This window comes from Rhipicephalus sanguineus, chromosome 5, assembly GCF_013339695.2.
Source record: "Rhipicephalus sanguineus isolate Rsan-2018 chromosome 5, BIME_Rsan_1.4, whole genome shotgun sequence".
Lineage (NCBI taxonomy): Eukaryota > Metazoa > Arthropoda > Arachnida > Ixodida > Ixodidae > Rhipicephalus > Rhipicephalus sanguineus.
The window spans coordinates 69,240,230-69,258,962 of record NC_051180.1 but is presented as its reverse complement, the minus strand read 5'-3'; the positions used below and the strand labels follow the sequence as shown (position 1 = coordinate 69,258,962).

The 18,733-nt window shown below is 44.3% G+C and overlaps 1 protein-coding gene across 1 annotated transcript in view; it reads right to left on the bottom strand.

Moving 5' to 3' along the window:
• LOC119394704 (uncharacterized) overlaps window positions 1-13,280 on the bottom strand; it is a 44,249-nt gene extending 30,969 nt beyond the window's left edge. The window contains exons 1-2 of the mRNA XM_037662016.2: window positions 13,048-13,280; window positions 11,165-12,175 (exon numbers count right to left, since the gene is read on the bottom strand). Coding sequence (XP_037517944.1) covers window positions 11,165-12,146 — 982 coding nt within the window. The 5' untranslated portion in view covers window positions 12,147-12,175; window positions 13,048-13,280. The remainder of the gene's footprint in view (window positions 1-11,164; window positions 12,176-13,047) is intronic.
• Window positions 13,281-18,733: the final 5,453 nt, after the last annotated feature.

Sequence of the window (18,733 nt, the reverse complement as noted above, 5' to 3'; positions counted from 1 at the left end):
CAGCACAAATGTATAAATTAGATTTTTAAACAGTCGGCCAAGATAACTCACTCGTGGCCAAGTTACGTCAAGTGAGCTTTCTCGTGTTTGTTGTGGCCGCAATTCAAGCTAGGCGCTGGGGAACCGAACCGGCACTCTCGTGCGCAGCCGCCAAACGTCATGGTGACTGAACTACCGTTATGGTTTTTGTGTCTCATCCAGTATAGAGATTAACAGCAAAAAAAAAAACACACACACAAAAACTAACGGGTGTTGTGACTTTCAAGGTTTGAGTTCTTTTTCCTCTGCAGTAAGTCTTCCGCTCATGTGGTTCGAAGGCAACGATCAGTTCAGATGTTATATTTTTAACTATCGCTTTTTCTAAAGGGGTAAAGTGATGAAGCGCAAGTTCTTACGGGGGGGGGGGGGGGGGGGGTAAGCTGTTGAAGTTTCCTTCACCGAGGCACATTTTTAACAAACATGTGGTCAACGCATGTTGAAACTTCAGCGTGAAATTTTTAACGGTTGACAATGCCGACCGTGATGATCTCGATGTGAACGCGATGTCTGAGCTACTCGCCATTAGCTTTCTGGTTTGAGCTGCGTACTTGAGCCACCGCCGTCTGTGTTTTTGAATAACGACGTAACTCCTGGCTGGAATGCGCCGTTCTTCTCTGTATCCCTCTGCGTCCTCTTCCATTTCAACCATGCTGCCTTTAAGAAGAAAAATTGAAATAAGGTTTTACACTATTGCGTACATTGCTTTTTGCTTCACATTAGACGGGGAAGCCTTCTAAACCTATGCGCTCCTACAAACAAAAACATGTACGTTCCGTTTTGTCCTGCGTCAGTATTGACTTTATCCGGTATGAAACATCCCGTGGTTCCCCAAAAACCAATACAGTCGTATATTACACTACCTTACTTGGAATATGAGTATGTTCAAAAGGAGCACACCAGAATAATTTGCAATAAGTGATCGTAATTTAGGACAACGCTTTCACAAACCATTTGGTATTTGTAATGAAAGATCTCTTCACGGGATTCCTCTTGCCTGGAAACATTTTATTCTTTACGAACTGCATTGCTGCACAACTCCAGTATACTTTGTAATAGCGCACATAAACTTGAAATTCCACTTGAGTGTGTTTAAATATTGGTCACATCGAATAATGGATGATAGTCAAGTAACAAGCAGTGTTTGGAAGCGATAACAACTTGTCAAACAATGCTGCATGCAGTTCTTGCAGCTATTTTGCGTGTGCCGTATACGGGTTCCTAATATTCTAGCAATTCGACGATAGATGAAAAACTCGTTATTGTATTTTATGAAAGAGCCGGCGACTAAATATCCAATTTTGGAAACTGCTTGTTGTTGCATGATTTATCAAAGCACATAAATGGGGCCGATAATAATAGATAAATAGGTGCGAATGAAACAGCCGAATGTCAATACAACATCACGTGTATTATCTGCGAGTTATAATTATTAGTAATATTAGTATAATATAGAGCAGTGTGTTATATCACCTCACGGTTCGTCTCCTAATGAAATAACGGCTTCATATCGAGGTAGTTTGTATTTTCATTTTAGGTATTTTTCGTCAAGTCCGCTTTCCTTGTGCTTCTGCAAAAGCTCGACCTTTAACAAATGGTGCAAACATGCGAACAACCAAAAAATGTTTTCATTAACGTAATATTGTTTATTAGCTTTTTTTTCTCTTCCTTCATAAACTTAATCTTGAGTATCGTTGTTCTATAGTTTACGTACAGCAGACTTCACCTTATTTTCACCTTATTATTTGTAGCAAGTGACACACGGGTACGGAGAGCATTATACAGCTAGCTAGACAACTGTACTTCAATTATTAACTATTGTGCGTTACACCGGCAAGCAATTTTTTTTTCAATTTCGTCGATTACATGCGTGCAGAAGACAATTTTCATATTGTGCTCCGCGTTAAAATAAAAACAGACTGAATGGCCGGAGCTGTAGTCGGTTACAGCCAAAGAGTAAACACAAGCTCCGCCCCCATAACTGCGGCGCGCCTGCCACTGATCTGTGCATGGGAGTCATGCAAGATTGTTTTCGTTGAAGCAGCGAGTAGCTGTTTGCTGCTAATGTAAATAGTACGCATATTAAGTGTTAAAAGTTCGTCGTCCCTACTTAAAATGTTATGTTTTGCTGAGCAGTGATGTCGGAATCTTTGCTGAAGCTTGGCAGGAAGTTCAGCTTATCGACCAAAAACCAGCGACACGAACATGTTTCTGCATGGGAAAATCACCTACCTGAAATACGCGAAAGGTGCTTGACGTCACTGAAATGAGCAAGTGCGATTGGATGGGTCATCTGTGCGAGCTCTCGCTGGGTGGGACAGCGGCGGCAGTGGGCGGTCCTTACATTTATTCATAGGTTATAAGCGGCTGTAGTAAGCACGACTTTACATAGAATTCAAATTACAACGTTGATTTACATAATATAAATGCCTAACCTATGACTCATTTACGCGTCCACGGTGAACTTAGATTGCAGGTGCATATGTTAAAAGAAATAAAGAGAATGCCGCTCGAAGTCGTACGCACATTTGGAAAGAAGCCGACTGGTTCTTCGTTCGTAAGCATAAAAGAGCGGCAAGGTATACGCACCTCAATACGGGAGAAGGCGATGGTTTCGTGTGCATGAGTGACCGCTCGGTCTTGGCTCTACGGCTGTCCGTTGAAGGGCTGTATGTCGTAACCGGCCGAAAGTGTTTCCCACCACAGCTGCCCACTGGGTCATAAACGCTTTTTGCAGTAAAAGGGCGTCGTGGACGCGTCCCTTAATTAACGAGACAACGTCACTCCAACCGGTCACGACACCGATGTGCCAATACCGATGTAATGTCTTCGGAGACATTTCTTGCTGCTTTCTACACCTGATGATGGCGTGTGGAAGGATCCAACGCTGTACATAAAAAAAATAACAATAATAGCGACACTTGCTCGTTATAGCGCAAGTCAATTACCTCGTTTCAGATGTAATGAAATATGAAGTCTACCAGATATTGCCCCAATCTCTGACCCGTTATTATAAACGACCCTCATTTTCGCAAATATGATACAGTAGGTGGTGTTACATCATTTTATGTACGACATAATTTTACATTGTACGTGGCAAACTCTAGCAGTAATGTAAAATCTGTTGCAAACGTCGAATAACCTCGTACGTAGTCAAACGCTTTATATTACTAATCCTTTAGCAATGATCGAAAGAAGAGGACTCCATGGGCTCGTTTTTATTTGTTAGACAAATCGTTACTGAAAACCAACAGACAAGGAAGGTACAGGGCAGTTATATATATATATATATATATATATATATATATATATATATATATATATATATATATATATATATATATATATATATATATATATATACAGGGTGTTTCAAGAATTGTGTCCAGTATTTTTTAAAAATCACAGAAAGGAGGTATCTGCGTGCTACCTGCGGCGTTACCTTTAATGTGGGAGAGGACATTTTGAGATGCGTACAAACATTAATTACGGCAGAAATTATAGAAATTAAGAAAATTAACTTTTTAACCAGTAGAACTAAGTGGCCGAGTCAAATGGGCGAATGGAAGCCCTTCCTGAGAATAGCTCATAGCCGCTTTGAAATTTCTGAAAGGCGGCCACTGGTAATCGCCGCGAAGCTATGAAATCTGGCTCATTTTTCTGGCGATACCGAAACCTACGCACCAAAAAGCGCGTCTGCCATTCACTGAGGAAACTCCCTCAGTGACGACACTGTTTCCCTCGCAGGGGGAGGGGAGGGGGAGGGAGGAGAATAAGCGTTGCCACGAAACGAAGTATCTAGATCAACGGATGATAACGGCGCTCGCTTATCCTCCTCCCCCTCTCCCCGTGCGAAGGAAACAATGTCGTCACGGTGGGCGTTTCGGCAGTGAATGGCAGACGCGCTATTTGGTGCATAGGTTTTGGTATCGCCAGCAAAATGAGCCAGATTTCATCTGGACACATTTCTTGAAACACCCTGTATATATATATATATATATATATATATATATATATATATATATAATATATATGTATATATATATATATATATATATATATATATATATATATATATATATATATATATATATATATATATATACACACACACATATATATATATATATGTGTGTGTGTGTGTGTGTGTAGGTATAAGGAATGCATGTAGTTAGCAAGAAAGACAAAAAATTGAAGCTCTAGCTAATGGTTCCTTCCCAAATAAACTACTCGGCCATTATATGCCTGTTAGAACGTGCAAAAGTTCAAAATCGGAGGCGGGAATTATATGCAATGCGCCAAATGTCGAGAGCGGCTGCATTTTTGTGTGTTCTCATGGGCTTACACACGATATAACATTAAAGTGCAATTATAAATAAGCATGGAGGACCGCTCCGTGCAGACAGTGCAACAGGTACTGGTGTTGCACTGTCTGCAACAGGTACTAGTGCATTGCTAATGAACAATAACCCACAGTCGTAAATTTTTTGTTGCTGATAGTTTTTGTTTGTTGTCAGCGTTCTTTTGTTCGTACTGATCAATGTTTAATTAATATTGCGTGCAAGCACGTGCGCCCGTTTCATGTAGACGTCACAACGGCGACTTATGAAACGCGTTGTTTCGTGAGAGCAATCACCCCAAGTTGTCAGGTTAATAATAATAATAATATCTGGGGTTTAACGTCCCAAAACCACGATATGATTACGAGAGACGCCGTAGTGGAGGACTCCGGAAATTTCGACCACCTGGGGTTCTTTAACGTGCACCTAAATCTAAGTACACGGGCCTCAGACATTTTCGCCTCCATCGAAAATGCAGCCGCCGCGGCCGAGATTCGATCCCGCGACCTTCGGGTCAGCAGTCGAGCGCCATAACCACTAGACCACCGTGGCGGGGCAAGTCGTCAGGTTGGTCCGTTGTTAGGGAACTTGAGTGAATATGGGCGGGTGCTCTTTGCTACTGGGAATGTCTGAGGTAGCTGATGACGGCCATCTTCAGAAGACTCCGCAAGTTAGACATAGTATTAATGTGCCGCTTGAGTACTATCTATATACTTTGTACCACTTCAGTACTTTGCATCTCTGGTACTTCAGTACATGACACTGAAGTACCAGTGATCGCCAGCGTATAGGTATTCTTCCCATGAATTAGCGCAGTTCAGAAAGAGTGCATGGAGCAAGAAAGTAACATAGTGACGGGAGACAGGAACGGCGCTGTATTTCCAAATGCACATTTCGTGCGCTCGTGACAGCCCATATACTCAATATTACTAACAACAAACGCACAACCCATTGCACGAGTGCCGGCAGACGAGGAAACGTCAATACTTTACTTGCTGGTGCTATTGACGGCGAGCTTACACACATCTAAGTCCTTATGTAGCTTCAGTTTTTCTTTGATTCAGGTGTTAGACGATTATGATAGCTTCCATTAAGCAGGCATCGTTTGAGTCAAGGATACAGTCGCAACCCTTGCAATGAGATGCAATGAAACCGCCAGTTGAAATTTTATTTACACCATTATTGCTATGCTCGTGCTAGCTATCATTAAGACAAGGCTCCGTGCGTGCGGCGTAATATTTGCAACAAGACATTGGAAATCTATACAAAGCACAACACTTACACGAGATCATTTCTTTTATTCTAGATATGTAATATACTACTTTCTTACAACTAAGTGTTAGTTACTGCTGTGTCATTCCAGAAGGAATCAGAAGTGAGCATCGCCTGCTGCACAATCAGACATCAAATTAGTACCTAAGTAAAAGCAGTGGTCGTGATCGCTATGTCCAGATGAGCAGAAATCATTCTGCTGTTTCTTGCCTACATGGCAACCGCTGAATACATTTAGTGACGAAATTCAAAGTATCCTAAGTTAAAACCCGGCGTATAGCGAATCAGCGATATAAATGAAAGGCGTTAAGTCTGTTTCAACGAGGTGTATTTCAGTGTCCTAAAATTAGTTCCGCCGAATGGCACTAATTTAGGACACTCCAGTTCACTATGCAGCTTCGCAGCGGACTCTTAGTGACCCCTTCGTTTTACGTTATTGATCTGACTAGCGAGCAGCCACGTCGCGGCAAGTTTCCGAACTAACACAATCCTTAGATTGACTTGGAGACGCTGGATGGCGCTAAAAGACAGCAAGACGGTTGAGGAATTTGAAGCATTGTGATGGTATAGCCAAACGATTTGTTTAAATACGCTTTCAAAGATGTATATTTGCACCGAGCCTCAAACGTTGAATCATAGAATGAAATCCCCTGAAAAGAAATGATCAAGTGCTGAAGATATTACTCTAGTATATGATAAATGTTGCTTGAGTCTTCCAGACAGTGCAAGAGGGAAAGAGAAAGAATAATTTTGCGGGTTTAATAGACAGGACATTTATCGACATGTGTAGGGTAGGAAGTTAAAAGTATAGCATATGCTGTACTTGATCAACGGCAAACTGCTGAGAAAATAAAGTATAGCCAGCAATTACCATCACTAGCAGTCGGGCGATTCTTGCACATAGAAAAGACACAATGCATTGACTGTGTGTACTGCAATGAAGGAAGAGAAACCACTGGCAAACTAACCCAGAAAACCATTACTGATGCGTTAGAAATACTGAGCGTTGGTTTAAGGATTGACAGAAATCCATGCGGGTCGTGTGTAGCTCCCATTTTTGTTGTTTATTCGATTTCCCGAACATCCAGATAAGGCTGTTTTTCGACAACGCGTCCAATTACACCTTCTTGACGTGCCGCCTGGTGTGCTGTACGGCAACCTATAGCGAATGACAGACAGCGGATTCAGCCTGCTTTCGCAGTTACTCGATGCGGTAGACAGTGAGCGTGTTGTGGCCCTGTAAACACGTTCGACTGGGGAAAAAATTGTACCGTAGACGGTGTTTATTTTCGAGCAGCTGTTAGCGGCTGTTTCGGAAGCAGCGCTCTGTTTTGACATGAAAAGTGCGTGTGCGAGATGTTTATTCTGTTTTCAAAGCGGCACCACTGCGGAAATACGTTAGCTAGCTTCCGCATACGAGCTACGCATTTTCATGAAGGTCTACGAGCCTTCCCACTAAAAGAAATTAAGGCTTCAAATAGCGCACAATGCATGGAATAGTACAGTGCATGCACGTGAATGTGACCTAAGTAATGAAAAAAAAAAAAAAACACTGAAGCAAGAATCGTTTCCAAAATTCTTATTGTTTGAGCAGAAAGCTGTGTGTGGATTCATCCACTATTTACGATCATTGACACAGGTGTAAAAAAGAAGTGAAGATTTGGGCTGCTGCATTTATAATTTAACACATATATCTCATGTTAATTGCAGAATAATGCCATCATATTGTTTAAATACTGAATGATGCGCATTTGAATGCCACACCAGGTTCACGTGCTAATCGGGGAAAAAAACATTAAAGACATAAATAAGCATTAATGCTCGAATGTAGACTTGAAGATTTGTATTAAAAACGAGTACCGTTGTAGAGAACTACGTAATCCCATTCTCCCATTTTCCTGGTGGCAATAAAATGAAATATATAAAAGTTATGAATTTGCAACTCGTGCTGATAGTTGCATCCACAGTTGAGCTACTTTGCTGGACAGATACCGTTGACATTCAATTATTTTTAATGGCCACCTGGTTAAGGGTGTAACTAATATAACGCGGCATATCCTTGGAAGCGTAACGGGATTCGGCGTGTGTAACACGAAATGGCTCATTGGGCGAAGGCGAAACGCATGTTAGACTCGCACGGAATACCACGAGTCAGTTAATTTGTTAGCCTCGTGAAAAGCGGTGAATATTCAGGTTTCCGTTTCCGATCTTCTGTAATTGTTCAGCAGCTTTAAAGAGCTAAGTAGGAATTGGAGTATGCAACAGAGTGAGAATTGGTGTTTCCATTCTATAGGTCGACGAAGTGACCTTTGTGATATTATGTGGGCTGTTCCAAATTCCTGCTGAGGAATCCACGTTTTCGATTGTGGAATAAAGAAATGACCACGTGTAAGAACGCGATGACCACATAGTGATGATCTGTGATGGCCAGCCTTAGAATTCAAACATAACAAAGCTAGAACAAATCCGCTGGTGTGAATGCTTTGGAACACGTCGCTTTCCCACTACCCACTCTGTCCTATTTTTTTTTTCTGCTATTTCGTATTGTCTTCGGGTCATCGTTTGCTCTTAGGGCATGATAACATTTTGGTATTAAGTCAATGCTTTCTCAAAGCCTTCGTGCTGTGAAAAATAAAAAAAGGAAATATTTACAGATCTTCATGAAGTATGAGTTTTCTGCTACCGTTTTATAAAGCGTCAAGTAATTGCTTTCGCCCATACGCGTATCTGCGGATGCATAAAAAACAAAAAAAAACGATGCGTCTTATTTAGAATCTACAAACTACAAATTGATTACATACTGGGTTTTGAAGATACAACAAACGAAAATGATATTTAAAAACTTTGAACCGGGAATGGACTGCAACGTTACGACAGAATATTATAACAGAGCAAGAAAACTTTTAAAAATGTTTAGATTTTCTTTCCACTCTACGTTTGCGTACAGCCATCCATTTTTTTTTAACCTGAACGCGCGAGCGTCGACAGAGCGCGGCGGCGAAATGAACGAGAATACACGCGTGAGCGCTATGAGAAGTCCTGGGCAGTTGTCGTCTGCTAGGGTTTTCCGGGAACCGGACGCCACCCCCGCTTCTTTTTAGCACCGCTATCGCCATTCTTTTTTTTTTTCTGGACGCTACCTTGAAGGTATAGAGAAAAGATCAAATGGTCTCGCTTGAGATGGATGGAATGTGATTACACACGCTGATTGTACTAGGTGCGTATTAGCATTTTTACAGCGCAGCTGTTAAGCTTTTCGTTATGATGTGCTGAGTCCACAAGAAACTATCATCAGCGGCCAGTGCGCTCTCTGGCTCTCTTCCTTTTCTTCTTCATGTTCTTAGACAGTCTTCATGCTTAGTCAAGCCAGTCAAGCCAAGCTATGCTAAGATCAAGCTAATTAAGCCAAGCCATGTCACTCACGCTAATTACGGCCGTTTTAATCAGAACGGTGCTAGTTGAACCTTGCGAAATAGTATCAGGTTAATTAAGACCTTGCTAATTTTACCCACGCTAATTAGACCGTGCTGTTTAACAACTTCCTAATTAGGAACATGCTAATTAAAACTTTGTTAATAAGCAAGGCTTAATTTTCACTCTTAGCACGATCCTAATTATCAATGCCTTAATTGTCGAGGTCTTAAAGAGTCATTAGGACGTTCTTAATTAATATGTCATTAAAAACCACGCTTTTAATTATGGATGTTTTAATAAGCAAGATCTTAATTATAATTCTCCTAGTTGGAAACATCGTACGTACAATGAACTCAATTAGATGGTCTTAGTAAGCTTGACCTTAGCATGGTATGGCTTTACTAGCTTGATCTTAGCAGAGCTTGGCTCAATTGGCTTGACTAAGACCATGAAGAGGAGGATGAAGAGATCCAGAGCGCACGCCGGCCCCTGATGATGACAGTTTCTTGTCGGCTTCGCACGGCATAACGAAAATCTTAACAGCTCCACTGCAAAAATACTGCTACGCAGGTAGTTATAATTAGCGGGTGTAATCACATCCCATCAATCAGAAGCACGACCACTTGACATTTTTTAATAATTTGATGGCAGCGTTCACACAAGCAAAAAATGATGACGATAGCGGTGTTTAAAAGAACATATACAAACTATGTCAACGAATGTTTTTATTGCAACGGATGCATCGCAGTCGGAGGAAAAATCTGGTATCGGAATATTCTGCCCTGAACTTGATTGGTCTTTTTCATTGCGATTGCCGGATTTTATTCCCGTTTTCCTTGCTGAATTTATGGCAATAATTCTGGCTTTACGTAAGTTAAGTACTTCAATTACAGTAGCGGCAGTAATGACCGATTCATTGTCTGTGTGCTCTTCGCTTTCCACATCCGGTGACACACCTATAACAAATCTCTTTAAAATACTGGTCCCCGCGCATCTACAATGTATTCATTTAATTTGGGTACCTGGCCACAAGGGTTTGTTTCGCAATGAAATGGCGGACAGCCTTGCAAAGGCGTCGCTGACTGCACCGATAATTCCTGTTTTCCCGCCAACAGCTCACATCACGACGGCGCGTTTCCGAACACTTACAATTAGAAAAAGCTTATTAGACTCGGCATTGACAGCGTGTCCAGAGTACAAGCACCTTCTATTCCCTTGGCACAGCGATTTAGCTAATTCAAGGTTGATGGAAGTTGCCCTAACAAAAATTCGTTGCCGCGTTACTTCCCTGAATTTTTACTTCCATCGATCAGGTTTTGTAAACTCCTCTCTGTGCCCCTTCTGTAATGAGGAAGAAACGATTAGTCATTTTTTCCTATCATGCCGCCGGTTCAACACATTCAGGAAACGAATACTTGTACCACCTCTTCAAAAACTAGGCCTGGAATTATCGGAATCCATTCTTCTTTCTTTTGGGGCCACTACCCCGGGGTACAGCCACAGGGATGTTATCTTTGCTGTTCAGGAATACATCATTGCGACTAAAAGAATATCTTGCTAAATTCCATGAGCATTAAAATTTTTCATTACTCATAATTGGCACTTTAATTCAAAACAAATAGCGTAATAAGGAGTCACAACATACAGAAAATATAGGAAAAATTCACCATCTACTCGGCCGATCCCCTCCATTGGGTATGTGCCATGGCGAGAGGTCAACAACAACAACAACAACAAAACTGGGGTGGTGTCCGGTTCACAAAAAGCCTAGCATACTACAGCTGCGCAGGACTGCTCATAGCGCGCATCATTTTGTCCCTGCACTCCGTTGTACAGCGCTTACCACATTGGTGGTCGACGCTCGCGCGTTCACGTTAAAAAGGTACATGTACATGTATGCATAAAAATATTGTATCATAAAATTATTGATACGTAATTGGTTAATATAACAAAAGCAACAATCGAAAGATGAGGAAGTGTTTTGTAGTACTTCACATAACGTGATGTAATCCAGCTTCTCCTTTTTTGTTCTGATTTCACCTATTTGTACATTGTGAATGTGCTACATAGTGACTGATGTCTCGCGTGCATTTGTTAATTACACTTGAGGTCAGCGGTTCGCAGTCCGTGCCAGAACTGCAACATTTTCTCCGGCGTCATGTAATGCGAAGTCACCATATTCCTCATGTCACACATAGAAGGCACTTCGTCGGAATTGAACGTTGGTAAGCCGACGCGAGGTATCCCAGCCGCTTCGGCACACAAGCCGGTGACATATACGTCTTCTAACCAGAGAGGCCGTACGCGTCCTGTTTGGGTGTAGAGAGGTCCAGTGACCTCTCCGCCCACGACGTAAGCGGATCCGCTGACAAAGTCCGGATACGAGCCTGGCTTGTACTCCTCGTAAGTCACGAACCACTTGATAGAGGGTTCGCGGATGGCCGAATTGTTGGCGTGAATAGAGCCGTAGATGGCGTCCTTGCGTAGTTCGCCCGCTTGCTTCAACAACTTGGGAACGTTGACGAAAGTGTCGTCATCCGTCTTGAGCAGGAACGAAGCCTGAGGGCATTGAGTGGTAGCCAGGTGCAGCGCCTGCACAGACTTGACCGTCAGGTTCCGATACCCTTCCCACATGTCGCCTTGAACTATGTCGAAATGCTCGCCCGATTCTTCAAAGACCCGTCGCTGCTGCTCAGTGTCTACCGCCTTTCCTAGGAGGAACACCAAACTGTTGTTCCTTTGAAGTTTCAGGTCGCGGCCCCATGTTTTGCGTATTGCTTGACGCCTCTCGATCTGGTCGACCGCAGAGACGACCACGACGAAGAAGTTGATGCTGTCGTTCGCAGAATGCTTGCCACAAATGGCTGGAGGAAGTATGATGTAATCCCTAGGATGATGGTAGAGACGCGGAGGGGTCTTCGTCATCGGAAGTCGACGTGCGGGAGTCTTAGATGACGGTTCAAGCCGTTGCTGGCGCTTGTACAGAAGGATAGCTCCTATCACTAGACATATCAGCAACACCCCAATCCTGGCTTGGGCTGTACTTGAAGGCATTTCTTCATGGTTACAGAACGAGGAGGGCATAGATACGTCTGGCAGAAGACTTCTTGGTTCTACAAGGGTAGGGGAATAATGTCGTACAAGAGTAAATAATCAGTGATCCCTAAAGAAGTAAATGGTTGCGCACTCTTCTAGTATTACGTGAAAGAAATATTGTGCTTCAAAAGGATACAATCTGCACCTCGCTAAAATTAGCGCAATGTAATTTGAGAATTCGTTAAGAGCAGTGATGTCATAGCCCTCGTCAGTTGACTTTTGCTTGCCCGTTGGACAGCATTTCGGCGACATTTGTGAAGCTCTACAACTCCGAAGAGTCTGAATGGCCACCACATTAGTTAAGATGTGTTTTATCATAAATCATAAATGAAATAAAGTAGAGAGGAATTGAAGCGCGACTAACTTTACAGGGGCTCATTGCGAAGCTTTACGAACGCTCCAGTCACGCCATCGTTGGTCCCTACACTTTTGGCAAGGAGTGCGCAAAGTAAGAGGCATGATAACTTCGTTAGTAGGCTTCAGAATCGAACAAGAGTCTATGCTCTTAAAAGCGCAGCGCGCCTTGTCTATTTCTCACGTGTGAAACTGACATGCACATTCATTTACCCATATACACGAATGGTTAGGTTAGCTTAAGTTACATTCGATTCGGTTCGGTTAGGTTAGGCTGGCATTTAATCGAGACGCCCATCCCTTCATCATAAAGCAGCGCACACACACAAATACAAAAGAAGAAGGAAGAACTGACGACCAACTCGCCCAAATAGCTACTTTGCCAATCCCTTGGCATACGTTTGGACTCTAACATAACCAAGCATCACCCAACTCCAATAAGAACGAAAGCAAGCTTGCGGCAAACGTTAACGACCTGGAAATATTATACCAGCGGATGTTTAAAAATAGCTTACGCGGCTGCGTCTACGCCTACCTTTCCCATGCGAAACCGTCTCGCCGAGCGACGTAGCACAGCGCGGCGCGCGTTACCGCCGTCGAGCTCACAGTTGGCCCCCTTCTCGCACGGCGCATTCAGCCAACGCCTTGCGTGCGCGCCGTCGGCGAGACGTGTTTGACAGGTCAGCTGGTGGGGAGAAAGCTGCGAAGAAGCCATAAAATCTCTGCGGCGACGTGAATCCTTTTCGTTACTCGAGGGTGCAGGTGTCCTACGCGGCGCGTCGGAACGATGACATTTTGCTCGGGCGAAACGCGAGCTTCTGCTTTCGAAGGAGTGGGTCCTTTTCTTTCGCGATATCCTTTTCCTTCGCAGGTGACTTGTGACGTTCTTCCAGGAGCGAAGCTTAAAGGACAAAAGTGTAAAAGACTCGACTATACACATCTGATGGTTATTGCGGCCTGTAGTTATTTTTCAGGCGGGACTTCCTGAGCTCCGAACGCAGCAATCGCGAAAGAGTCTTTTTCTTAAATGATCGTTTTATGCGAGGCATCTTATAGGGAGTACACCAGTGCTTCTGAAGCTTTTACATTTCGGTCAGCCTTTTTGTGAGTGTAAAAAAAAACATGTTCCGAGCTCGAATTTCGATAAAATCTCCAGTGATACAAATTGAAACATAATAACTATCTGACACAACTATAATTACGACGATGTATGCACATCAAAATTATATAACATTGAAAAAAGTATATAGTTTGAAAGGATTTATCAATGGGCTTGTCAGTGGTGATACATGACGAAACTTGCAGCGCACAAAACGGACACGGACGAAGAAGGTGAAGACAGGACAATGCGCTTCGTCATGTCTGCACTTTCTTCGTCCGTGTCCTTCATAGTGCGCTACAAGTTTAGCTATGTATAGTATGTGTGAAGCGTACCATAGGTGCTTGCGCACTACCAGGCCTAATTATTGTTGTCTAATTATTGCCTAATTTTGGCTAATGTTCGCTGTCCTCTTTTCAAAGCAAAGTAGCCGACTAATATAAGTGTTGCTGCTATTACATTACTTGATCCCTACGGTAAATGCTTCGCCCACTGCGACACGTCGTCTTAGGAATTTTAATTGAAAATTTTTTAACGCTTTAATATCCAAAGCTTCACTAATATTGCAACACTCCAATTGCGCTTACTAGAAACCATTTCGGTCGCACGAGCGATGATCTCACCCGCTTCTGCCACAAACAGCCGGATAGTGCAATGTTCGCAATTTTTTTTGTTGTTTAAATGAATGGTTCTTCTTTGGTGCGAGCGTGCTAGGAAAACTCGCCTTTTTATTTCACAGACAATTGTGAGTGACAAGGAGAACTCTTAAATGCTTTCATAAGGCATGCTTTTCAGTATGGTGACCGTTTGACCGCTTGACCGCTTGTCAGTTGATCGACGTCCGTCGATCAACTGACAAGCGGTCAAGCGCGTCGGCTTTTATACAGGCGCTATCGAACTTTCCAACGATATCGCTGGTGGCGGCGTTATCTCTCGACAAAGCTAGAACATACGCGTGCGGCGCAGAATCTTAACGGAACGTCCTGAAACAATCGGGAAGCTTCTTGCACATCGCGGCGCGGCCTGCGCAGCGCGTTGCCCACAGTCTTTGTGGGTGAAGCTTCAACTCATGAAAAATAAGACGCGCGGCAATATGAAGAAACAAGGTTAAGGCAGCGTTGTTCCCACGATGCTCGTCGAAGGTAATGCAAGAGCGCTCACACGTATACGCCGTTGAACTCACAAGCACACGTTTCCAAAATTTAGTTTGGAATTTCCAAAATTTTTTTTTCGGGCCAGTAACAGTAGTCAAGGGATGGTGAATACTAATGTATGACCCGCATTTAAACGTTCCTGTGTGTTTTATCTTCATAGCAAGTACAAGATCTACAACACTTCCAGTCATTGCTGTACGTATTAAGTCTGTTACGGAGAGCTCTAATCCCAGTGCCTCCTCCATGAATTCTCGAAACCAATCAAAGCGCAGTGAGCATGTTAATTTATAGGCACAGGGCTAGTGACGTCACGATCACGCGAGCATATAGGAAAATCTGTGAGTCACACACGGCAAACACGTGGTGAGGTGATTCTAGGCTAGTGCAACGCGGCCACCTGTACATAGTTTGTTCGATTGCACGTGGTTTGAGTGGCGTGAAGACACTCGCTAGCCATACTGCTTGCCCGGGTTCGACTATCCCAGAAGAATCATTCCAACCTTGACTACTTCCAAGGAGTATCGTCGGTTCGACCGAGTCAATACAGCCAGCCAGGCCAAAATGGGTACGGATAGCAAGCAAAAAAAATTGGCCGCGTATCTGCGTGCTTCGCTGCAAATGTCGTCTAAAGACGATAGAAGAGGCGCTGCGTGAGATATGGACGCCATCTGGCAATAGGTCGGGAAACATGAGTGCTCTGTTGCGGGCTGGTAGTGCCGGCGCAGCGGCAGGCGAAGACCAGCGGTGACCAACGCGACCGGTGGGGACGCCGGCCAGCCCGAACACGCTGTTTGGCGTGATGCGCCGAAGGAGAAGAAACGTCCGCACTCAACGAGTACTCTCCACAAACTCTCTTACTTACACGTCGCCTGGGTAAAACAGGAATGCCAGAGCGGCGCCCCCTGTCATTCGTACAATGCAATACTGAATCGAAACCGAAACACAGCATGAGCTTGTGCAGAGGGCACGGAGGAAGACAAGTTTCAGCGCAGTCGCATTTTCAGCGCACCTTAAGAAACTAGGGTTGTAACATTGTAGGGCGAGTAGGGCCAGAAGGACCGTCACGACGAAAACCTGCCTCCTCAGTCGTATTCGCCTGGAACGTTGGTGTGGCTTCGCGTTCCCTCCTCCGCTCCTGGCCTTTCCACAAAGCTACTGTCTAAGTACGAAGGCCCCTACCGCGTCCTACGTCAAGCATCCCCAGTTAACTATATGATTGAGCCTGTTCAATCATCTACGGACCGCCGTCGTCGCGGCCGCGAGACGGTTCACGTCGATCGACTGAAGCCGCACTATGACCCACCAGTTGTACCTGTTCCTTAGGTCGCCAGGATGGCTCCTTTTCCGCGGGGGAGTGATTTGTAACATGGTAGGGCGCAGACAAGAACGCCTGCGAAAGAAGAAGACGAAGACGGTTGTTGTTGGCGCTCGCGCTTGCTCGGCTTGGACCGCTGATCGCTTCAGCTGTGGCAATCTTTTAATAAACGCGTTACTGTCTCAACGTTAAACGCATACCATCAAGGTCTTTAAAATTGCGTATCTATGTATTTTCTATTAAAGGAACACACCACCTAATAATTACCTAATGATGTTACGCCTCAGATATGCGTAATATTTACTTTTTGATCGACAACGTTCACAAGTATGAACAGCCGTACCAGTTCAAGATGAGTGGGCGGTAAGCAAGTGGTTCAACTTTGGCCGGTTGGCTGAATCGGGTGACGTGCCGACAAACAGAAAGACAGAAAGACAGACCAAAATTTCTGCGTTTAAGTTCCCCAAGAAAGACTATCGTCTTTAAAAAAGCTCTCGAACATAAAGCCGCTTCATGGCATTTTGCTATCCTGACACTGGCGTAGTCACGGGGAGGGGCGGGGGGGGGGGGGGGTGAGGAGTTCAAACTACTCGAAAATTTTCACTTACTTTGGCATGTGCATATTGTCGCGGGCGAAACAAGATAGACAACCCGGAGTCGACGTCTGCCCCAGTTTGTTTGTTTGTTTGTTTGCCCTAAGGAGACTGGCTCATACCCACGAGGGGGGTTGGGCACACTGACAATTATATATGAAACTTCAAAAAGAAAAAAAATAAGCACGAAACGCGATGTAAATAAAAAAAGGAAAGAGTTAAGAAGTTAACAAAGCCATAGGATAACGATTAAAAAATATATGTATAATAATAAATAAGGGGAAAAAGGTGGATTCCGAGGTCGGTATCACTAGCAGCGTACTCTGCCTGTTGCTTGAAGGAACTTGTGTAGCGCAGTTATAATTGCACTGCGGCTTGCCCCAAACTGATTCGCTCCAAACGACAACAGGCTAGAAGTAGTAAATTGTAAGCCCAGCCTACCAGTCGGCATTTCCAGAAACATTCTACGGAGTGAGGCGAAACGAACCAGAGCAGCCAGAACATTCGCTTCTTCTTCACACCCAAACGTGTATGTGCCAGCGGGATGGTGTGTGTCATTATACCCTCTCCCAAAGAAGCATCGTCTCGATGCTCTATATGAGGGCAGAAAAAAAAATAAAGATGAAGGATACTATACAAGCAAAATAAATGTGTCGTAACGCAAAATAGCATAGTCTGCTGCTGTCAAACAATGAGTCAAATAACAGGAAAGAACAAAACGAAAAGAGAAAGCAAGAGGACACACGCTAAGTCGTCAGAGAAGTATCACTCCACAGTCCAGTCACAGCGGGAAAAGTAGTTTCAGCCTAGAAACATGAATGACTTCAGTTTGTGGAGAGCGACGGGAACGTCTTGAGGTGCCTTCTGGGAGAACCTCATAAGTAACGTCGCTGAGACGTCGTACGATCTTGTAAGGGCCGAAGTAGCGGCACAGCAGCTTTTATGAACGGCCGCGCTGTCTGATGGGGGTCCACACCCAGAATTCATCACCAGGATTGAAAGAACTTCTCGGTGACGAAGATTGTAGCGGCGTGCGTCTGCACTTTGGCGACACTGAATACGGCGTCGCGCGAGTTGACGGGCCTCCTCGGCACGTTGAGCGAACATCGCAGCATCCGTGTAAAACATTCCTAGGTTGTCGGGAAGGAGCATGGCGTCGAGCACTGTGGTGACCTCTCGACCGTAGACTAAGCGAAAAGGGGTGAAACCTGTACTTTCCTGAACTGCAGTATTATACGCAAAAGTGACGTAAGGAAGGATATCGTCCCAGTTCTTGTGGTCAATGGCTACATACATTGACAGCGTGTCTGCAATCGTCTTGTTCAGTCGTTCAGCCAGCCCGTTTGCTTGTGGGTGATATGCCGTTGTTTTGTGATGTTCCGTGCCACTTAACCTCAAGACTTCTTGCAGCATCTCTGCGGTGAAAGCTGTCCCGCGATCATTGATGACGACATCTGGCGCTCCGTGAAGGAGGACGACGCTGTTAACGAAAAAATGGGCGACGTCTGCTGCGGTAGCTTTTGGAAGTGCCTTTGTTTCGCACTACCGTGTTAAGTAATCGGTAGCGACCACAATCCACCGATTTCCAGACGAAGACGTGAGGAATCCCAGCAAGTCCATGCCAATCTGATGGAAAGGCGCCTTCGGTGTGGCTATTGGTTGTAGCAGTCCCGCTGGTCGTATAGGTGGTGTCTTACGTCGTTGGCAGTCGCGACACGTGCGAACGTAGTGCTTCACAGTCTTCGCAAGACGTGGCCAATAGTAGGAGCGGTGAATCCGTTGCAACGTGCGCGTATAGCCAAGGTGTTCGGACGATGGTTCGTCGTGACAAGCACGTAAAATATCACGAAGCGTGGTTGGCTCAACTAGCAGGTATGTAGCTTGCGTATGGTCAAAGTTCTTCTTATAAAGGACTCCACCCCGAAAACAAAAGGAGGCTAGCGAGCGTGCCAAACTTCGAGGAGGATGGGATGTACGCCCTTCGAGGTAGTCAATGAGCGGGCTGAGCTCCGAGTCGTCACGCTGTTGCTGAGCCAAGCTGGTTGCTGACACGGCAGAAA